Source organism: Callorhinchus milii, unplaced genomic scaffold (genome assembly GCF_018977255.1).
Source record: "Callorhinchus milii isolate IMCB2004 unplaced genomic scaffold, IMCB_Cmil_1.0 Scaffold4, whole genome shotgun sequence".
In the NCBI taxonomy this organism is placed as follows: domain Eukaryota; kingdom Metazoa; phylum Chordata; class Chondrichthyes; order Chimaeriformes; family Callorhinchidae; genus Callorhinchus; species Callorhinchus milii.
In genome coordinates this window covers 55,299,143-55,323,572 of record NW_024704745.1, presented here as the reverse complement: position 1 = coordinate 55,323,572, position 24,430 = coordinate 55,299,143, and the positions used below count along the sequence as shown (strand labels likewise).

Genomic DNA, 24,430 nt, shown 5'->3' with positions numbered 1-24,430 from the left:
GGATAACTCAGGTTTGCTGCACATTCCCCATCCTCTCTTGGTGACCAAGCTTTCAAATTCTACACCCCTAGTGTCTGGAGCTTCTTCCTTCTATCCTTATGTCTCCCCCCCCACCTCCATCTATCTTAAAGTCCTGCATCTTCGACCACTCCAATGGTCGGTCATCTCCCTCTTCCTTCATCCCTTCCTCTACTCTGTATCTATCCCCATCACTGTATACCACTCTAAGACATTATCCCCCAGAGTTTTGAGTTCAAGATCCTCATCCACACCTTTAAATTTCTCTATGGTTTTGCCCCACGCTACCCTAGGGGGCGAGGCAGAGTGACTGGGGGATGGAATTCCAGATGTTGGGGGCAAAGTGGCTGAAGGCTCCCGCCAATGGTGGAGCGGGTGGGTCGGGGGATGTGGAGCGGGCTGGAGCCGGCGGAGCGGACGGAACGGGCGGGTTGGTAAGGGGTTAGGAGGTCACAGAGGTAGGGTGGGGCGAGGCCATGGATGGCTTTGTATGTGAGGACAGGATCTTGAACTGGATTCTCTGAAGGATAGGAGCCAGTGGAGTCGGGCGAGAATGGGGGAGATGGGGTCACGGAGTTTGGTGCGGGAGAGGACACGGGCTGCAGAGTTCTGGATTATCTGCAGCCTGTGGAGGGAGGAGTTGAGAAGGCCGACAAGCAGGGCGTTTGCATAGTCGAGCCTGAAGGGATGAAGGCACGAACAAGAGTTTCAGCAGCCTGAGGGGTGAGATGGTGGTGGAGCCAGGTGATGTTACGGAGGTGAGGGAAGGCTGAGCGGGTCATGGTTTGAATGTGGGGGAGAAAAGACAGTTGAGGGTTGAGCAAGACACCTACGTTCCTGACTGGCTTGGTGAGTTGAAGTGTTCAACCATGGAGGTTGATTCTGCCAGAGCCTGAGGTGCTGAGGCGCTGGCGTGAGCCAATCAGGAGGACCTCAGTCTTGTTCACATTCAACTGTAGGAAATTTGCCCTCATCCAGGACTTGATGTCCGACAGGCAGTCTGTCAGGACAGCAGTGGTCCTGGAGTTGAGGGTGGAGGCAGAAAGATAGAGTTATCAACGTGTCCACTCCCTCCACTCATGACGCACTGCCATGCTTTACATCCTCTGTCCTGCCCTGCCCACCATTGGTGATTGGGCCTTCAGCCATTTGTCTGTCTATTGACTACCTCTGTAGTTCTGAAAACGAGTTCTATGAGGTTTCTCAGACAGGATTTTCCTTTCAAAAATTCAATCAGGTTTCTAAACAACTTGTACTTGTCCGTGTACTGTTATTCTTCCCTGTGATGAATTTTCAGTATTTCCTCATTATTAATGTTAAATACATGGCCTACTTTTCCCTTCTAGGATAATAGCATTCTTTGCAGAACTGTTTTCTTCAATGCTTCAGTTAGACAAAATATCCATTGATAGTGTAGACTATTCCAGTTTTACTATACTACAAAGTAAATTGTATACAGTTTTATCCCATTAAATAGGTGAAAGCCAGCATCCTGCCATTTACCTACTTAATGCACAGTCACCAATTTACAGTGTATTCTGCGAAGAATGTCGAGACGAACTCCCAACGTAAAATGTATCAAATGTAAGCATTGTTAGTATCATCTTCATTGGCTCCTTGTCAAAGTATTGCGCATGCTGATGGCCTTCTTTGCAAAGTCATTAAATCACAACAGTATATATAGCCCAGCCTTCACAGATTCAGACTTCGACCTACCCGTGTAGTGAACCTCTTGACAATACTCTTGAGTTATTGACAGTCTAGCTTATCTATTACTGTATACAAACTGGAAGATTTAAATTCTTCAATGTCTCTTTTCCAATCTAAATGTGCCTCATTTCTACCATCTCCTTAAAGTTAAAATGCCCAATCCATATATTAATTTAGCCACCCTTCACTGTGGATGGTTTACCAGTCCTTCACATAATCCCATTATTACATACATGACTTACGATCTTTCCCCGCTGAACTCCATTTTGCCTTCCTTGCCACCATTGTTTTGTGCTTGATATGTTCAACCACAAAACTGTACAGAGCAAAACCATCAATTATGAATGTCTGACAGTAACTTTAATGTTATTCAATTATTGACGTAACATCCATAAACTTCTTGACCTTTATCTTGAGGTTCATCATCAGTACTGTTGTATGAACTATAGTTTTGTCAGTCACTGCCAGTCAGCTGTGAACCTGTGTGTGAATTGAACGTAAGGTAGGCATTTCCCTCAAAAACTCATTCTGTAGCCTTTTACTGAAATGCTGTTTAATTACTATATATTGTATTCGTTGTCTGACACTTTTATTTAATCTTTGCTCCTCAGATTAAGGCAGTGGACAATGGGAGACCACAGAAGTCTTCCTCTGCACGTCTGCACATTGAGTGGATAAAGAAGCCGCAACGGTCTGAGATTCCTCTGAGCTTTGACGAGCCCTTCTACAACTTCACAGTGATGGAAAATGACAGAGTGACCGAAATTGTAGGGGTGGTCACAGTACAGCCAAACAGCATCCCTCTTTGGTTTGATATAGTTGGTGAGTTCATTGTCAGTATTCTGGAACATCTTCCACTCCCTCCTCCCACACCCTTTAATACTATTGGAAACTATTAGAAAATAATACCAATAAAGTCCTCAACATTTAAGGTTCAGTTGAATCCTCTGAGTACTGATATTTCCTATCACTTACTGGAGTATACATTTAAAAAAAACTCGCTAAAGTGAAAATATTGTTTTCAAATAATAAAAATGTGAAATCTTTCAAAAATAGTATTTGAGTGTATATTCTGACTCCAAGAAGAGATGAAGTGTAGTGACTTTAATATGTGCATTAAAGCCAGTAAACTGCCATTTGAATTTGAGAAAAGTGGTGGTTAACGTAATAGTGAAGTATACTGATGTTTTCATAGAACTGTACTCAAAGGATGGAACTATTTTGCATGGCTATTCTTAGTCATTAACTAAAGCATTTTGTGGATTTTGAGGTTATGTGAATATTGATGATCCTACTGCATGTTACTGTTCAGTGCTATGAGTTGTCTGTATTAAATATGTTTCAGCACGTTTGTATTGTTGATCAGTGCAAGAATAAACTGCATTGTGCAAATGATCTGAGAAATAATAAAGGCTGAAATTGCTGTGCCAGAGATGTTTGCAAAAAGGCACACTGAATTGGACATCAATCTATTTAGATCTGGTATACAATAAATCACTGTCCAACCCTTTTAAAGAGCGATTCCTAACTGTGTGGCATTTGAATTCCATAACCTTGCTACCTCTTTATGACACTCAGATCATTATCGGACAGTAGTTTAGGATTCATAGTAAAATATGTTTGCATGGAAAGAATTTAAACCTTGTTACTTTTCTCCCCTTAAGTGCACAGTGATTTGCTCTTTACAATGAAAACAGGGGTCTATCTTGCGCCAATCGCTGAAAATAGTTACCTGTTTGTTATGTCTTTATAATGGGAAACCCCATTATTAGAGTAGCAGAAACGTGACTAGTTTTAGAAATCGATGGACCCACTGTCAGAATTGTCAACTTTTTGCACTCGCAATTTTGCTGTTATTTTATTTCTCTGTTTACATTGCGTTTAACTTGCACCATTTTCTATTCAGAATTCTAAAGATCAACTTCTTTTCACCCCCAAAAAAGAAATCTCAGAAATTAATGCCACTATCCTTTCTTTGACACGAGGAGTGCATTAAAAATTGTATTGTCAATGCCTTTTCACTAATTGAAGGGCACGTCATGGCACTGTGCAACAATGGTAGTAAACCTAACATTGTTTTTTTTTTAAATCCATGAACAAGACGTGCCAAGAATCATTTGAACACGTGGTCCATTATGGTTTAAGCAAACAAGGTTTCAGGCATTGATCTATAGCTTGGCTCAAGTTATCCACAGTCAGTCTGTAGTATTGTTTTTTTTCCAGCAGAAAATGGCACTGTAGTAACCACGATCATATCTTTATATTAAATATTGGGGGTCTAATTTGCGATATGTCTTAATGAAATTCCTTAATAAGGAATTCCAATAGACTTCCAATTGAACCTGTGGAATGAAGCTCCGGATGTAGATGGCGTCAGAGTCAAGTGTTTGTGGATTAGTATGATGGACTTCAGTTTACCAGAAGGAGCCCCCACCCCATTTACACAACAGATATTCCTTATCAAGAAATCCTATTAAGAAATACCACCAATTAGACCCAATTCTGTGAGGCAAATAAAATGTTCACATTCAATTCGACCTTATTCCAACATTACGTCATAACGTCTTTTTGGAAAAAAAACAAGTTTTCAAAAGAAAGCAGGCTGTTTGTGTTAATTGGAGGCTAGTTATTCTATTTTGCACTGTACTTTTAATGAAGTTTCATTAATCATTTATTTACTGTTGCAGATCAAAATGGAGCAATGTTGACAACAGCACTTTTAAAATTGTTTGCCGTGACATATCGTGTACAGATTCTGCTCTTAGTTGATAAAAGACTCTGTGACTAGTCTGTGATTCTACAACACATCGCAATGTATTTTGCCATGGTTTTTAGTTGCTTAATTGGTGATAACGGGTTATAAATTCAGAGAAGAAAGACCTTCTATTTACCAAAGTGGTATGCTTTGTTGTTATTTAAACAGTACATATGTGGTAAGATGTTATATCAAACGGAAGGATTATTATTATACGTTTGGTCCACAACAGGGAACCTTTACGAAAAGTGAGCAATTTTCTGCTCACGTTACATGCACTAATGAACCTGTTCATTCAGCTGGTCCATGTCCCTCCAGGTCAGTTGGACAAAAGACGTACATGTGAGCGACATGCGTCTATTACCCTTCTATGACTAGGCTGCAGATGACTGGAAATGTACAGTCTGCTTGTCCCATTCACATTGAAACTGATGGCCCTGGCTAACCACCACAGTTCTGCATTTGCTTCAGATTAATTTATCTCTATTTTGAATGGACACATCATGCTGAATTGCATTGCTGATGATTGTGTCATCAATAATATTAACTGAAGGAGCTGCCTTCCATAACTTTTAGAAGCATTGTTAACAAGTCGATAATCTAGGTTAGCAAGTGTGCGTTATCATCTTGGAGTCCTAAGGTATGCCGGTAAGGTGGTCATACTATTCTCCCAAAATAGAGATAAATCAATTTAAAACACAGTAGCACTTCCAATTTCCACTTAGGGCCAACGGCCTCCAATAAAAGTAATTTAAACTTAAGGAGAAGTTCTGAATAGTCAAAATCCTTCTTCAGAGAAATATCCAGGTCCTTGCACTCACTTTCTGGTAATACTGCCAATAACTGAGCAGTTAAATAAGTTATGGATCTTGCCTGAAACTCTAAATACATTTTGAATGAATATAATTTTGCGTTAAAGTTGATGTGATTCAGTGGAACATCATTTTGAAACTGACTTGTAATGTTAGACTCATACATATATGAAGTATGCTTTTATTGTGCAATAATGCATCCGAATTTTTCTTGAACTCTTTTTCTAACTAATGTTTCCCATCGTTGTCCTTTTTCTTCAATCCTTTCTTTTCCTGTCACTGTTCTTTCCTCCTTTCCTTCCTCTTTATGCTCCTGTCTGCCCTCCTTCAAGGTGGGAAGCAAGCTCGAGAGATGTTCTATATTTTTCAGACAGCTTGTGGCCAGAACTGTTCCAGAGAAGGTATTCGCTACTCCCATAAAGTCTCTGAAATCATCATTCAAGTATATCGTCTGTTTCAGGATTTTTTTTGATGCTCTTTGTTCAGTCATACAATTTCTAAAGGCCAAAATGATTTCACATTCAACGCAAAATACTTGGCATTTATTGTTAACACCTTCCGATTATTTACATGGTATCACTACATGTTGATGTAAATGTCAATTTCATTAATTTTTTTTCCCTGTGTTCGTAAGTGTCTTAGGTCATTGAGGAGTAAGATCTTAGTGGGGGAGAATTTTTTGCTCCCCCAGTTTGAAAATGTGGCTTCGTATTTCTCCACTTCCACCTCACACCTCCGTCCCACCACCATTACTAAGTGCCCATTTCCATATGTTGAACTATGAATTAGGTGGTTTGTGTGAATGTTAGAATTCAAAATTGTACCAGTAGTCCTGAGGCCTTTTGAGGCATAACAAATTGATACTGAAGAGATAAAACAGCGCCCCCTTTAGGATTATCATTCATACTCCAAGAAAATGTTTCCCTCATTCAACATGTTTGAATATTAGCGTGCCATTGGGTAAAAATTCTATCTGCGGTTTTATTTGCTCTATGAACTTAACTTTTCAGAGCGTCCAGCATTTGTCACATTCTTAAATATAGTGTTCACATTTGAAGTCATTTTTCCCTAAGTTCCTCCAAGAACTACTTATTTCGCTTCAAAGTCAAAACTGAATTGCTGTGTTAATGGAATAAGTCTCGACTCGGTTAGAATGTTACCCCATCTGTTGGTTTTAGCCAACCAGCCACCCAACCCCAGGAATTGTTATTCTGTTTCCAAAGTAGTTAGCAGTGTATGATCTCGTGTAAATAGCTTGTACAAGAGTAGAACACTATAATAGTGTCCTTCACATTCTAAATGATCATGAAAAACTGACACGATAAGAACACATACTAATCGAACACCCTTTGAAATATTCAGTGTTTCATTTTCCATATAATTACAAATTGTATTGTTTAAGATGAGATAATGAAGCATTTATACCGGTGTAGCATCCAAAGCAAAGTGGCCACATTTTCCTTTGCTCAATGCACATCTACCACTGCAATCTCAACTATTATTGCACCAGCTCCATAAATAAAGCCTTAGAACGCGCACTAATGTGAGGTCCTCACTGAGACATGAATTTCTTTATCTTGCAGTGAATAAGTATATTTTGCCAGTCCCAACATTTGTGGAATAAGGTTTTCAAAGAGCTAGATTAACCCATTGTATACTTAACAAATTGGCATTGCATGTTCAAATAGATATTTAGACTTTTAGTAAATTTCCACAGTAAATTGTATTCTGATTGTGACCAAAACACAATTTTACCAGGAAATGATGGGCAAGAATTCCAGTCATACCTTTCAGTTTAAAAAAAATTAAAATATACTATTTGTCAAATTGATATTAGTATATTTTGCATCAATGGCTATTGCAATGATTGTGCACACAGGGCATCGACAATACCAGCTTCAAATTAAAATACTGTATGTGATAATTATCAAATTGCCAAAATTTGTAGTCAAGCTAGTTACTGACTGGCTGAGGAGAAGAAATCATATCCCTGCTCCATCCTCTTTGCCATTGGTACAATAGTTGGGCCCAAAACCACTCTGAAGATTTCAATTGCCTTTGTAGTTGCAAAGGAGTGTGACATTTGAAAGTTGCTTCATGGGATACTGAATTTCTGAATCTCTGCAGAGTTGAGGCATTTGAGAGGAGACCTGATAGTGGTGTTTAAGATTATGAATGCAATTTGATAAGGTGGATGATGATAAACTGTTTCCACTGAGTTGGTGAGTTCAAAACATAAACATAAGTAGTAGATCTAAGTATTATATCTAACAGGGAGCTTAGGAGGAATTTCTTCAAACAGAGGGTGGTGAAAACTGATTGCTAGAAGCTTTGGTTGAATCAAATCATGTATGTAAAATGTATTTAAGAGAAAACTTGATAAATAATAATATTTTTTAAATCCTGCATTTGGTATAGAGCTTTCATACTGTAAAATGTAGTGTATATTTTGTGGATAAACATAGCAGTCAATTTGCATGCCATGAAGTCATTGACCAATTTTAATTGGGTGATTGTTAGCCAGGACACCAGGAGAAACTCCCTTCACTTTTTGAATTGTGCCATGGGATCCTTAACGTCTACCTGAACAGAGTATTCTGTTTAATGTTACACTCTGAGCATCCACTCTATATTTAATACGTTTATTACTTAATTATAAAATCTGCTCTACAAATTAAGGTAATGAAATGACAAAAGAACTGACAATGTTGCACAAATGAAAATAAGATGTAGTAGAGATGTAGATAGATCAAAGCTGCTAATTATTTCAAAACGCATCTTACAATGGAATCTTAATATTCAGCTGCATTTTAACTTTCCCCCTGTTATCCAGTTCACTTTTTGCTGTTGTATTACTTTTATACCATTTCTGAAGAATTGTTGAATGGGTCTTACCAGTGGGCATTGGATCCTGAAAGATTACCACTTGTTCTGTAAATATATTGGACGTCAGATGTCAAGCTCTGCAACTCCTTTTAGCCTTTATGGCTTCAAAATATTATATAATTGAAAAATGCTAATTGTTCTGGTGAAAAGAGAATTGTTCCTATTTTTAGAATGAGTTATTCCTATTCATAGAAATACATTGAAAATTGCTGCACATTCCTTATAGAAAAATTGCCCACAAAATAGTCAATTCACTTTACAGTATATTTTGTGAAGCACTTGGAGATGTCTTGAAGATGTGATATGGCACTATATCAAATGAAAGGGATTATTATTATAAAAATGATCCTATTAATTGCCACTGACAGCTGTATTAGCTGACTCCCAATCTTTTTTTCATCCCTGATCTTCTAAGGGAAGAAAGCAAAAAATTGTCATTGGCTTGTGCTACAATGTGGATTGACGCCTCACACTGAAATAGTTGTATTTTTGAAGATGCAGTCCTTCTGATGAAATGCTATTCCAAGGTCCCGTCTCCCTCTTCAGGTGAATGTTAAAGATTCCATGGCACTAGTCGAAAAGAGGATTTTCTCCTGGTGTCCTGCCAAAAATCTCCCACGATAAAATTGATCATTCACTTCTTGACTGTTTGTGGGACATTGTTGTGTGCAAACTGGCTGCCATGTTCGTCTACAAATAGGTAGTCACTACACAGTAAAAATAAATCTGCAGTATCAAATGCAAGGATTATTATTATCATCAGAGGTAGAAATGAGATCAGAACCATTTCTTTATGCAATAAAGGTGGTGAGAATGGGGAATACACTGTCCTTCGATACTGAATCTATTAGTATGTATTGAAAGGAGGTACTTGGAGATAAGAAATATGGAAAAACAGTCGGGAAATTGGATTTAAAGATCTATTGTAACATAATAAAATGGTGGAAAGGGTTCAAATGGACTGAATAATGCATTCATTTGTCTATGTTCCCCTGCAATTTGAGCAGAGATCAATGAACTTGGAATGGGAACTTTAACTGATCTATAACATCTACCAGTCAAGAGACTGAGGTTTAGAAGGTTCTCTACTAGCGTCACAATTGTGTGGCTGTTAACAAAAGCATCTTAGATGTAAACCATATTTTTTTCTATGGAAGCTCCTTTACTGCAACCTCACAAGGCTTTACCTCAGCCCTGGTATCTCATTGGTGCTGTAAATGCAAGTTGTTGTATAGTTCAGGACCATACCCCATTTATTAATCTCTTCACCCGATATTTTCATCCATCTTAGATTTTATACTTATTCATGCCCTGGCATCTCCCTACCTTTCTAACCTGCTTTCTCCCACTCCAAAACCCTCTGCTTGGCTGGATCTGGCCTCCTGCTTGACCCTTGTTCCCTTCCGCTCCACCATCAGCGGTCGCATTTTCAGCCACTATGCCCCCAAGTTTTTGAACTGTTTCCCCACTTGAATGATAGTTTCACTCCATGTGTCGTCAGGTAACTCATGATGGTTCACATTGAATTATTTTAAATTCCAGAACAGACCAATCTTTCAAACGGAATATAATTTGCTCCTTGAAAATATTCATGGCATGATTGGTAATATATCCCATAAGTTTAATACTCTTTGTATATATAAAATAAAGTCTGCCTGACTTTGCCTCTTGGTTCTAACTTAAATTATGTTAGATCACCTCTAAAACTCTCTTCCAGGAAGAAGAATTCTACACATACACAAAGCATGAGGAGATATCTAGCAGGGGGCATTGGTTTTAATGTTTCTTCAGCACATTTGGTACTTGAGAGATTTTATAATTAAATTATGAGGAAAATTACAAATTGGGCGCCATGGTTATTTAAAAAAATTCGATGGCTGAATTGTTCAACTATATTATGTAACCAATTTGTGATGATTATTATGATTATAATTTTGCCCTGCCTCTTATTTCTATTCCAGTCAGAAATTTGCTATTCATTCACTGATTGTTTGTGGAACATTGCTGTGTGCAAATTGGCTGCCGCATTCATCCACAAATACAGACACTACAGTAATTATTGTTTAGCACTTTTGATATGTTTTCTTGCTTTTGCTTACCTATGTTTTGATTTTATAGGCACTAAATCAAATCATAGAATCATAGAATTGTACAGCACAAAAAGAGGCCATTCGGCCCATCGAGTTTGTGCCGGCTCTTTGAATAGAGCAATTAATGTCAATCCCACTCCCCAACCCTTCCCCCATAACCCTGCAAACCCATCCTCCTCAAATACCTGTCCACTGCGTTTTTAAAAGTAGTTATCGAATCGGCCTCGACCAACCTTTCAGGCAATGCGTTCCATATTCAAACAACTCGCTGCGTGAAAAAATTTCTTCTCGCCTCCCCTCTGCTTCTTTTAGATACTATTTTGAAATTTTGAATCTGTGACCTCGAGTCACTGACACACCCACCAGTGGAAACAGTTTTTCCCTTTCTAACCTATCAAATCCCCTCATGATTTTGAAGACCTATTAGGTCTCCTCGTAACCTTCTCTGCTCCAATAAGAATAATCCTCGCCTCTCTAGCCTTTCCTCATAATCCTTGCAAATCTCCTCTGCACCCTTTCCAATGCCTTAACATCCTTCCTATAGAGTGGTGCCCAGAACTGGGCACAGTATTCTAACTGAAGCCTATCCAGTGTTTTATATAGGTTAATCATAACCTCGTGACTCTTGTACTCTATGCCCCTATTTATAAAGCCTAGAATCCCATTTGCCCTTCTTACAGCTTTATCTACCTGTCCTGCCACCTTCAAGGATTCATTTACCTGCACTCCTAGGTCTCTCTGTTCTTTTACCCCCCTTAAGATTGTATTACCAGCCCATATTCCCTCCCCTCATTCTTTCTACCAAAATGCATTACTTCGCATTTCTCTACATTGAAATTCATCTGCCATGTATCTGCCCATTTTACCATTCTGTCTATGTCTTCCTGTAGTTGGCTCCTGTCCTTCTCATTGTTTACCACCCTACCTAACTTTGTGTCGTGAAATGAAAGGCATATTATGGTCTTGTTGCAACAACAACTTGCATTAACTTGCAGCGCATTGGGACGTCCTCCCAACGTGAAAGGCACTATGCAAATGTAATCTTGTTGTTGTAATATAGTGCCCTTCATGCAGGGTAGTGTTTTGGAATGCTTAACAGTGGCGGAACCTGAAACCGAGCCATGGGGAGCGATGAGGTGACTGTAAGCATAGTCAAAGAGGAAGGTCTTCAGGTTTCGAATTCAAGATCCTCACCCTCACCTACAAGGCCATTCACGGCCTTGCTCCCTCCTACCTCTCCGACCTACTATCCCCCTACCTACCTGCCCGTACCCTCCGTTCCTCTGGCTCCAGTCTGCTCCACATCCCCCGCCCCAACCGCCCTACCATCGGTGGCCGGGCCTTCAGCCTCTCAGCCCCTAGGCTCTGGAACTCTATCCCCCAGTGCCTTCGCCTTGCTTCCTCCCTTTCCTCCTTCAAGGCCGGTCTCAAGACCTTTCTCTTTGACCGTGCCTTCAGCTCCCCTTTCGACTCTCTACCCCCTCCTCGCTCCCTCCCTTCCCTCCCCTCACCCTGACCATTTCCCCCCTGCTCGGGTCCTGACCCAACTGTACAGCGCCTTGGGACGTCCTCCCGACGTGAAAGGCGCTCAATAAATGGAATCTTGTTGTTGTTGTGTGGTCTGAAAAGGGGGAAAGAGTGGGCAACAGAACTAGAATATCCAGCACTTGTATTTAGTGCCTTCAATAATCATAGAGTAAGCCTTGGCAGTTGGGGTGAACTTTGGATATGCCGCAGCAAAAAGTGAACCTATCCTTGTAACCGGATCCTATATGTGCAAGTTTGTTCAGAAGTCACTGAACTCCTGGGAGCCCTAAAAAAACCCTAGTTGTTGTTCGTCTTCTCTAAACCAAGCTCCACTGGGATCAATTATCGTTTCCCATCACTCTCCTGCCCCGAGATCAGCTAGCCCAGCATAGTTCTGGAATCAAACCCAGAAGTTATCAGGATAGAATGAAATGAATAAGTAATGTGTGTGCCGTCATGCTTTTGTTTCCTGAATCAATATAGTAGAACAAAACGTTATCAAAAAGGCTAATGTGATGTTGGCCATTATCTCAAAGGGACTGAAATATAAAGTAGAGGAAATGATGCTTCAACTATATAGAGTTTTGGTCAAACCCCATCTGTAGTACTGGGTTCAGTTTTGGGCTCTGGAGGGGGTGTAACGCAGATTCACCAGAATGATACCAGGACTTAAAGGGTTAAATTATGAGGACAGGTTCCATAAACTTGGTCTCTCTTCCCTTGAGTTTAGAATCATAGAATTATACAGCACAGAAGGAGGCCATTAGTGGCTGTGCCGGCTCTTTGAAAAGAGCTATCCAATTCAATCCCACTCCCCTGCTCTCTCCCCATAGCCATGCAAACTTGTTTTCCCCAAATAATTATCTACTTCTCTCTTAAAAATTGTAATCAAATCGGCTTCCACCACCCTTTCAGGCAATGCATTCCAGATCCGAACAACTCACTGTGTGAAATCATTTTTCCTCACTTCCCTTCTGTTTCTTCTAACAACTATTTTAAATCAGTAGGTTAATAGAGGTTGAGGGGGTGATCTGATTGAGAAACTAATATTACAATTAGAGCTAGGCCATTTAGGATTGAAATTAGGAGGCAGTTTTTCACCCAAAGGGTAGTAGAAGCCTGAAACTGTCTTCCCCAAAAGGCTGTGGATGCTGGATCCATTCACATTTTCTAGACTGAAGTGGATAGATATTTGTTAGGTCAGGGTAATAAGGGATATAGGGCAAGGGCAGGTAATTGGGCTTAAGGTACAGATCTTATAGAATGGTGGAACAGGCTCGCGGGGCTAAATGGCCTACTCCTATTTTTATGGTTCTATTAACTAATATATCCTGAGAGTGTATTGAAGATGATTGAAACACTGTCCCTAGGGAAAATGACATTTATAAACTGAGTTTAGCTGCTGTGCTTTATGCTTTGTTGCAATTCATACATCTTTTGATAGTTGCAATAGACTCACAGTCATCAGTAATTATCTTCCAATAGGTATTTGTGCATTTTTATAATTCACACTTCCTGTTTTGGAAATGGCTGTTGCTGATGCTATCAGTAATGTACTCGGATTGTATGGGCACTACTTAACATCCACCTTATGTTGCCTTTGTAAAATGGCAGGACTAGTTTGAAAACAATACCTTTTATTCAGGACCTCTTACTATTATTAATAACAATCACTGCATTTGACATAGTTGCAATAGACTCGCAGTCATCAGTAATTATCTTCCAATAGGTATTTGTGCATTTTTATAATTCACACTTCCTGTCATTTTATAATTCACACTTCCTGTCATTTTCATGTCAGGAGGACATCCCAAAGTGCTTCACAGGATATACTGATATACTGTACTATAACAGGAAGACTGATTTTTATGGGTGAATGCCTACAATTATTTTCATTGAATATCTATTGAATTAATATATCCATCTTTAAAATTTAGGATTACCTATTGTAACAATTAAACAATGCCATGTCTCCATTTTAGTGAATAATGAATATTAGATTTAAAAATATTTTTGGATTAACAAAGTCAATTATTTTCAATATCTGGGTCTCTGGTGTATTAGTAATCTGTGGTAGATGAGTAATTTGATTGCTCATTAGACTATTAAGTCATTACTTTATTTACCATTCTAATTTTCTGGTGCAGTTTATTGATGTGAAACACTTATGTACATTGGGGTAGATATTCAAAGACCGGATATTTTTCTGTGCATAATCTTCATAGTCACAAGTTTCATGGTTGAAACAATCCTTCAAAGCATTCAGCATTAAAATTGTTGAATGTGCAACTCCTTTGTTGTGGTGTATAAATCACTGAAGGTTTCTGCTCTAAATCTCCTCCAGCTTTCTAATGTTAATCTCAGGAGTCGTAGTTTAGTGGTGAGAGCATTTGCCTCGAAAACGAGAGGATCTGGGTTTTATTCCTGGGCAGGATGCCCAACATTGGGCACTATTCGAAAAGAGGGCACTATTCACCACCCGGCACCTCTGCTCGACTGGCACCGGCCTCCTGCTCATCCCTCGCACCCTCCACTCCACCCTCAGAGGTCGTGCTTTCAGCCACTAAGCCCCAAAACTCTGGACGCTCCCTCAATCCCTTTGCAAGCCCTTCTTTCAAGTCCCGCCTGAAAACTTTCCTCTTCAACCGTGCTTATGGCCACCTCTCCCCCCCACCCCGCTCGGCGTCAGGCTTCGCCACTGCTACACGCTCTGAGATGCTACCCTGCATGGAGGGCGCTCTATAAGTGCAAGTTGGTGTGGTTGGGCAAGTTTCCTCATTCCACACACCCGTTTACCTAGCAGTGAACCAGGTTGTTATTTGATTGAGGGATCGCTTTTCCGTGGGCTTCCAAAAGAAAATAATAATAATTATTTGGCCACTCAATCCAGCACTGTTTGTGGCACACTGATATGCGCAATTGACTGCTGCGATTCTCACCTTCAAAATACAATTAATTCACCTCACAGTATACGCTGTGAAGCACTTTGAGATGTCTCGAAGAAGTGATAAGGCATTATATCAAATGCAAAGATTATTATTATCAATAATGTTAAGTATTCTTAGAATACTCCATCACTTAGAGAATCAGTGTTATGTGCATTTAGGTTTAACACTCCTGAAGGCTGTTGATGATAGGAGAGACAATCATTAGCTTTGTGCGGAGCCCTTGGCACTTAGATTCAGCATGTGAATTTAGCAACATATTTCGATCGAAGGTTTGACCATGGGCCACAAATGTGTAATTAATTGAAGTGTTTAAGAGGAAGGCAGATAGGCCCTTGGAAAATAAGGAATGTGAAGAAATAGGATTCGAAAGATAAAAAGCTGCCGTGGAGTCCTGTAGCTCAGCGGTTAGAGCACTTGCCAGGACGACTGTTTATTGGACACTGCTGTGTGCAATTGGCTGCCGCGTTTCGCCCACAACTTATGCAGTCAATTCACTTTACAGTATATTCTGTGAAGCGCTTTGAGACGTCTCGAAGACGTGATAAAGCACTAAATCAAATGCAAGGATTATTCTTAACTAATAATAATGCAATAATGAATAATACTAATAATGGAGTCCTGCAGCTCAGTGGTTAGAGCACTCGCCTCACAAGCGACCTGGGTTCTACTCCTGGCAGGGCGAAATGTTGAGCAACTTTCCTCTTGATTTTTATGTGATAGGTGCTGTATCAAATGCAAAGGTTACTATATGGTGCAATGAAATCCAACAAATGCCCAGAACTTTGGTGTTGCCTGGAATACAAGTGATAGTGGAGACTAATTGGCTGTGCAAAAAAAAAACAGCTGCTTCCCTTAATTAATGTGCCTTCGGGAAAAGAGCAGTAAGGGGAGAAAAATTGTAGAGAGAAAAAAAACTAGCTTTTTTCCAAGCTGTCAAGGCATTAAAACACTTAAATTGTTCTTAGAAATGACATTTAAAACTAAAGAATTAGTCCCACCAACGTTGCTTGTCAGCTTTATTTTGGATGTTACCGATTTTGTATTTGTGATTTACCAGACGCAAATTTCAGAAGATTGAATTTGTAACATTTGCAGTGAATCTCGCAAATTAGACCCTATTGTTTAAATTGTGCCACATAGAATGTCTTCACTTGATGCACACTGAAATCCTGTAAGCTTGTGATGTGCTTTGAACGTAGTGTGAATGTGCCAATATAGACAGTAGTAAGTAAAATGCATCCTTGTGAAACATCTGTGTTTTTATATAACTAATAAAATGGCATAGATATTTAGCTGTACAGGACTTGAAGACATGGTTACTAAAACTATCTCATTCTCTGTGCAATTGCATTGACATATCATGTATAATGCCTGCATGAATAAGTTTTCTGAAGTGCCATCACTAAGGCAGATCAGCATAATAATTGACTCTGACTCACATCGGAGACCTAAGTAAACAAAACTTTAATCTGGAGTTATTGATGATCTTTGTATAACTTTATGGATTTTCTTTACAACAACAACAACAAGACTACATTTGTATAGCACCTTTCACGTTGGGAGGACGTCCCAAGGCACAGGGTAGAGTACAGCATTTCAAACCCGAGTTGGGGTCGGGGGTAGGGAGAAGGGAGGGGAGGGGAAGGGGGGTGGCCGATGGCATGGTCGAAGAGGAAGGTCTTAAGGCGGGACTTGAAGGAGGCTAAGGAGGGGGCGAGGCGGATGACTGGGGAATGGAATTCCAGAGGTTGGGGGCAGAGTGGCTGAAGGCTCTCCCGCCAATGGTGGGGCGGGTGGGTCGGGGGACGTGGAGCAGGCCAGAGCCGGCTGAGTGGAGGGAACAGGCGGGTTGGTAGGTCGTTAGGAAGTCGCAGAGGTAGGGTGGGGCGAGGCCATGGAGGACTTTGTAGGTGAGGACCAGGATCTTGAACTGGATCCTCTGAAGGATAGGGAGTCAATGAAGTCGGGTGAGAGTGGGGGAGATGGGGTCACAGAGTTTGGTGCGGGAGAGGACACAGGCAGCAGAGTTCTGGATTATCTGCAGCCTGTGGAGGGAGGAGTTGGGAAGGCCGACAAGCAGGGCGTTTGCATAGTCGAGCCTGGAGGTGATGAAGGCATGAACAAGAGTTTCAGAGGCCTGAGGGTTGAGGTAGTAGCGGAGTCGGGTGATGTTACAGAGGTGAGGGAAGGCAGAGCGGGTCATGGCTTGAATGTGGGGGAGAAAAGACAGTTGAGGGTCAAACAAGACACCTAGGTTCCTGACTGGGTTGGTGAGTTGTCGTGTGCCACCATGGCTGTTGCCAGAGCCTGAGGTGCTGAGGCGCTGGCGTGAGCCAATCAGGAGGGCCTCAGTCTTGTTCACATTCAACTGTAGGAAATTTGCCCTCATCCAGGACTTGATGTCCGACACACAGTCTGCCAGGTCAGCAGTGGTCCTGGAGTTGAGGGTGGAGGCAGAAAGATAGAGTTTGGTGTCATCTGCATACATGTGGAAGTTGACCCCATGTCTACAGATGATAATATAATAATAATAATAATCCTTGCATTTGATATCGCACTTTTCACATCGGGAGGACGTCCCAAAGCGCTTCACAGAATATACTTTAAAGTGAATTGACTGTATATTTGTGGGCGAACGCGGCAGCCAATTGCGCACAGCAATGTCCCACAAACAGTCGTAGATTGAAAATGACCAATTTATTATTGTTTTTGGTTTTGGAGGGATTATTATTAGGCGTGTGGAGTAAGGAAACTTGCCCAAGGTTTCGCCCTCTGCCTGGAATTGAACTCAGGTCTCTCGCTTGAAAAGCGAGTGCTCTAACCACTGAGCTACAGGACTCCCCCTTGGTGCCAGATGATGGCACCATTGGGGAGCATGCAGATATTAAAGAGGAGAGGGCCAAGGACAGAGCCCTGGGGGACACCATATGTTACAGTGTGGGGGCTGGAGGAGAAACCTTTAGAGGCAATGAAGTGGAGGCAGTGAGAGAGATAGGAATCGAACCAGGCAAGGGGAGATCCGTGAAGATTGAGTAAAGCGGAGAGGCGGTGTATGAGGTTGGAAGTAATCGCCATACTTTCATTTCCATATGGCATGATGAAAATTAGCTGACTGGGTGCAATTGTGTTAATATCCAGCAAGCGTGAGCTTCCATAGAGATCTATTCTATGAGAAAATAAATGATGCTTCATCGCCAAGACTCACACTGATGCCACAGGAGAGTAACACATGGGGAGAGGGTATAAAAACTCTGCCTGTGTCACACTTGTTTGGATCATTCAGCAAGAACTTCTACATTGTTTTCTACATGAAAACCTTTCTTATGTCAGGCAGCCTTGTGAGCTTTCAACTCTAAGATAGTGCATTTGTGTCACAAGCAGGGGTTCCATGGAGAAATCATAGTTTACATTATAGGTTGCTTTGGTGGTGGCACACTGCACCTTTTGAGACCCCATTGAATTATTTATAATCCATTGTCGTGAATGATCAGGAACCATTTTTTCAATTAGAGTTTTGTTTTTGATGGATATATTTTTTGTTTTTTGCGTCAGCCAGGTGTCTGACATATGCAGCAATCCATCACCACGCTTAAGAATATCCAAACCAGACTGATAGTTCCATGTATGGCAACTACACGTTGACATTTCTGGGTCTGGAATGGAATGTGAAATTTCTCTCCCCTGCTTAACTAATTCCAGAGAGTATTAAGTCCAGGTTGGAGAGAGCCCAAGTTTGGGGATCACAGAGTGTGCGTTGGGGTACTGCTGGTGACCAACCAGCTGAAGTCACATAGTTGCCATTGAATGCCATGTTTGTGATGTTCACTGTATTTTGAAGAGTAGATTGAGTTATTTTTAAAATAAAAACAACTTCAATTAAAATGTCAATATAAAAATGTAACCTTTCATTTTATTCTAAATATCTCTATTTAAAATATGGACTTGAGGTTATATTCAAGCTCTAGTCATGGGAAATGCATAATAAGCAGGTTAAGCAGCCATGGAATAAGCACAGATTCATAAATCCGTGGGAGATTTATTTCATAGATTTTAATGTGATTTATTTTTCAAGCATATCCATTGACGATTTTATGTCCTAATTGGATCCAAGCCACACTGTCAGACATGATTTGAGAATCTTGACAGAATTCTGAAATGTCATCACCGACAGGATCTGCCCACCGCCCCCATCCCAATCTGTCATCTCCACTTGTGGCAGACAGAATTGGGACTGGCACCATTTTCAAACGGGAAAAATGCTTCATGCTTTCAGATGCAAGTATCAATTAAGCACAACTTCAGATACCCAGCCTGGGGTCTCATTCCTCAATGGCCTCGTCTCTCTTTCATTACAGAATACAATACATGAATTTTTTTGCCTGAAAAGAAAAAGGCTTCAGCACTGGTCCCCGTTTCTATTGCAGTGACTGTGACACTTGTATCTAATTCAGGGAGGGCACTGGAGTAATTATTAAGTACATAGTCAAATTGTTTGCTTGAAGTGATATTTATTAACTTTAAATGTGTCTTTAATGAAGATGCGTATGAAGATGTGAAATACTTTTTAAACTGTTGATTAAAATGTGTGGTATAACAGTTGCCTAAAAATATAGCTGCCTTGCTGAAATCATACTAATGGTACTTATTAAACTATGCATTAACACCCTTGTGCTTTAGTATTCTTAGTGATAAAATGCATTGTTTTTGTTCCTTTGAAAGAACTTGACATACTGTCTGGTACATTTGTAAGTAACATGCTTGAATTGAAGTTTTAACTATTTGCCTCAATTTAGTGATCAAAGAGACAGTATTCCTCTTGTTGATCAATATAGATTGTAGTTCAAAAGAGTTGAGAATTGGAAATTTGATTTTTTTACAGTTTGTATAAAATTGATTTATTTGTAGAGGACAACTGCAAGACCATTGATTACTCTGATCCAAGTATCATTAGAGCGGGGTTTCTCTCGGTGTTGTGGTCAACAATCCCCAAATAAAATTGGTCATTCACTTTGAGACTGTTTGTAGGATATTAATGGGTGCAAATTGGCTGCAGTGTTCGCCCACAAATCCACAGTCACTGCACTTTACAGTATATCCTGTGAAGTGCTTTGGAAACTCCTCCCCACATGAGACGCATAATACCAAATGTCAGGATTATTATTTAGAATCTTGGACTGATTTGCTGTTTGGGGCAAAGTTTGTATAAATAACAATTTGCGGACTAAAAATGAAATGAAACAAAATAGCAAAACGAATATTGTCTCTTTCAGCCTCATTTCCCAGACTAGTGATAACACAATACTTATATTATCCTATATTTTACAGGTGGAAATTATGGCAACTCATTTGACATAGAGAAAGGCATGGGTACAATTGTTATCGCAAAGACGCTGGATGCTGAACAGAGGTCCACATATAATATGACGATAGAAGTCACAGAAGGGACTAATTCAGCTACCACTCAGGTAAAGCAATCAGACAACATTGACATTCTGTGTGTATTGTATCTGTGGATGATCAAGTTTATGAGTTCCTGGTTTTCCTGTAAAGATGTATTTTTCTGATATTGCAGTAATTGTAGGCAATGGGATAATGTGTAATGCAGAAAGGTTGGTGATGCAGGGTCATAGAAAGAACTACCAGGTGCTCTAGTATTTAAAATGTTCACATAAATCATCACTGACATGACCATTATTCCATCCCATAGCTGAGGAGTTTATATTTTTCCATGGCTTTTCTCTTCCTCCATGGATGATTTGTCCAGTACTTCATGCTTCCTCCACTTGATTTCCCCACGAAATAGACACAATGACACCACAAAAATTGTATCCTGTGAAGCACTTTGAGACATTTCAACAATGTGATAAGTTGCTATTTCAAATGTAAGGATCAGTATTATAACATAACATGTAGGAGCAGGATTGGCCATTCGGTCCTTCGAGCCTGCCCCACCATTCAATCATGGCTGATCTTCTAATCTAACTCCAGCTAATAACCTGACCCTGCCTTATCCCCATATCCCTTAATCCCTTTTGCAATAAGAAAACTATCTATCTCAGTTTTGAATATGTTCAAGGACTGAGCGTCAACAGCCCTTTGGGGTAGTGCGTTCCATATATTCACCACCCTTTGAGTGAAGAAGTTCTTCCTCAACTCAGTGGGAAAGGGTTGACCTCTGATTTTAAGGTTGTAACCCCTGGTTTTAGTTTCTCCAACCAGGGGAAACAATCTCCCACTATCTACTCTTATCATGCCCTTTGATGATCTTATAGGTTTCCATAAGATCCCCTCTAATTCTTCTATATTCTAGAGAATATAGGCCCAAATTGATCAGCCTATCCTCGTAACTCATCCCCTTCATCCCTGGCACTAACCTAGTAAATCTACGCTGCACCCCCTCCAAGGTAAGTACATCCTTCCTTATTAAATAAGGAGACCAAAACTGCACACAGTATTCCAGGTGTGGTCTCACCAGGGCCCTATACAGTTGCAGCCAGACTTCCCTACTCTTATACTCTAATCCTTTCATAATGAATGCTAACATACCGTTCGCCTTCCTAATTGCTGCTGCACCTGCAGACTAACTTTCTGTGATTGGTGTACAAGGGCACCCAAGTCCCTCTGGACACTAACACATTCCAATCTCTCCCCTTCTAAAAAATAACCCGCTCTACTGTTTTTGCTACCTAGGTGGATGACTTCGCACTTCCCTACATTATACTTCATCTGCCACCTTCCTGCCCAATCACCTAACCTATCTATGTCTCGCTGTATTTTTTTAATGTCGTCCTCTGTATTGATACTTCCTCATAGTTTTGTGTCATCCGCTAATTTAGATGTAGATGGTAAATAGCTGAGGCCCAAGGACTGATCCTCCACTAGTCACATCCCGCCAATCTGAAAATGACTCGTTTATTCCTACTCTTTGTTTCCTATCCATTAACCATTCCCCAATCCACGTTAATATGCTCCCCCAAATCCATGGGCCCTTATCTTTTGAACTAACCTTTTAAGCGGCACCTTATTGAATACCTTCTGGAAGTCCAAATTGACCACATCCACTGATTTACCCTTATCTAGTTTACTGGAAATATCCTCAAAAAACTCTATGAGATTTGTCAAACATGACTTACCTTTTGTAAAGCCATTTTGACTTGGCCTAATTATATTGTGCTCCCCTAAATACCGCACTACCACATCCTTAATCAATGATTCTAAAATTGTTCCTATCGCTGATGTGAGACTAACTGGCCTATAGTTCTCCATCTTTTCCATTCCACCTTTTTTAAATAGTGATGTGACATTTACGATCTTCCAATCCATGGGGACTGTTCCAGAATCCAAGGAATTTTGGAAGATCAGATATAAGGCCTCCACTATCTCATAAGCTACCTCTTTTAAAACCCTGGGATGCAAGCCATCTGGACCAGGGGATTTGTCACTTTTTAGTGCTAACAGTTTCCCTCGCACCAATTCTCTACTCATGAAAATTTCCCTAAGTTGCTCGCTGTCCTTAACCCCTCGGTGCATCTCTATTGTTGGCAGACTTGTTGTGTCTTCTCGGGTGAAGACAGATGCAAAGTACCCATTTAGGCACTCTGCCATGTCCTTATACTCCATTGCAACTTCTCCTATCTCTGACTGTAGTGGACCTACCTTTACCCTCACTCGCCTATTCCTCTTAGTATATTTGTAAAAACTTTTACAATCAGACTTAATGTTCCTAGCTAGCTTACCCTCATACTCCTTTTTCTCGCTCTTAATGAGTTTTCAGTTTTTTTTTGCTGGTTTCTAAAACTCTCCCAATCTTCAGATTTGCTGCTTTTCTTGGCAGTTTTATAAGCCTTTTCTTTTAATTTGATACTTTCCCTAACTGCTCTAGTTAGCCACGGATGAATTGCTTTCCCTGTGGTACTCTTATTCCGCAAGGGAATATGCGACCGCTGAGAATTTTGCACTTCATCCTTAAATACTTGCCACTGTTGGTCTACATTTTTACTTCTTATTCTCCAGTCTATTTTACCTAAATCTTTCCTCATACCTACAAAATTAGCCCTATTTCAATTCAGAATATTTGCCTCGGATTTAACTATCTCCCTCTCTAACTTAATGCAGAATTCAGTCATATTGTAATCACTCTGCCCTTGAGGATTCTTAATACCCACACTGCCAACTAGCCCTGTTTTGTTACACGAAACAAGGTGTAGGATGGCCTGTCCCCTAGTTGGTTCCTCGGCATGCTGCTCTAGAAAGTTATCTCTCATACACTCAATGAACTCTTTTTCTGACCTACTGTTGCCGATTTGGTTTTCCCAATCTATGTGGAGATTGAAATCACCCACTATTATCGGTTTTAAAAGAGGCGGCTACTGAGATAGTGGATGGCTTGTCTTTGATCTTCCAAAATTCTCTGGATTCCGGAACGGTTCCCATTGATTGGAAGATTGCAAATGTAACACCACTATTTAAGAAGGGTGGGAGAGAAAAGATGGGGAACTATAGACCAGTTAGTCTGACATCAGTGGTTGGGAAAATTCTTGAGTCCTTAATTAAAGATGTCGTTATGGGATTCCTGGAAGACCATAACAAGATTAGGCAGAGTCAACATAGCTTTACAAATGGGAAGTCATGCTTAACTAATCTTTTAGAGTATTTTGAAGATGTATCTAGCAGGTTAGATAGGGGGGAACCAGTAGATGTAGTATATTTAGATTTTAAAAAGGCATTTGACAAAGTGCCACACAAAAGGCTATTGCACAAGGTTAAGGCCCACGGGATTAATGGGAACATATTAGCATGGATTGAAGAGTGACTAATGGGTAGAAAACAGAGAATAGGGATAAGCGGGTCATTCTCGAATTGGCAGGATGTGACCAGTGGAGTGCCACAAGGATCAGTGCTTGGGCCTCAGCTATTTACAATTTACATCAATGATCTAGACGAGGACATTGAATATAACGTATGTAAATTTGTGGATGACACTAAACTAGGTGGGAGTGTAAGCTCTGAGGATGATGCAAAAAGATTGCAACGGGATATAGATAGGCTGGGGGAGTGGGCGAGTAGGTGGCAGATGGAATTTAATGTGGGGAAGTGTGAAGTTATTTACCTAGGTAGAAAAAAGAGAAAAACAGATTATTTTCTAGAGGGGGAGAGATTAGATAGTCTTAGTGTTCAGAGGGATTTGGGTGTCCTTGTACACCAGTCTCAAAAAGTTAGTTTGGGCAGGTGCAGCAAGCAACTAAGAAGGCGAACGGCATGTTAGAGTTCATTGCAAAAGGTTTAGAGTACAAGAGTAGGGAAGTCTTGCTGCAACTGTATAGGGCTTTGGTGAGACTGCACCTAGAGTATTGTGTGCAGTTTTGGTCTCCTTATTTAAAAAAGGACATACTTGCCGCAGACGGGGTGCAGCGTAGATTCACTAGGTTAGTTCCTGGGATGAGGGGACTGACCTATGAGGATAAGCTGAATAAACTAGGGCTATATTCTCTAGAGTACAGAAGAATTAGGGGAGATCTTATTGAAACATATAAGATCCTTAAAGGGCTGGATAGACACTTAGGGTCTTATGTTCTTACCTTTCTTACGTGCTCCACTGATTTCTTGATTAATACCCTGTGCTATACTGTAATTGCTGTTTGGGGGTCTATAAACCACTCCCATTAATATTTTCTGCCCTTTATT

General features: G+C 40.4%; 1 protein-coding gene across 1 annotated transcript in view; it reads left to right on the top strand.

Annotated features, from left to right (window-relative positions):
- Positions 1–24,430, top strand: part of LOC103184290 (protocadherin Fat 3) — a 390,074-nt gene that overhangs the window by 255,978 nt on the left and 109,666 nt on the right. The window contains 3 exon segments of the mRNA XM_042334569.1: positions 2,340–2,550; positions 5,628–5,696; positions 20,072–20,211. Of these exon segments, the coding sequence (XP_042190503.1) occupies positions 2,340–2,550; positions 5,628–5,696; positions 20,072–20,211 (420 nt within the window).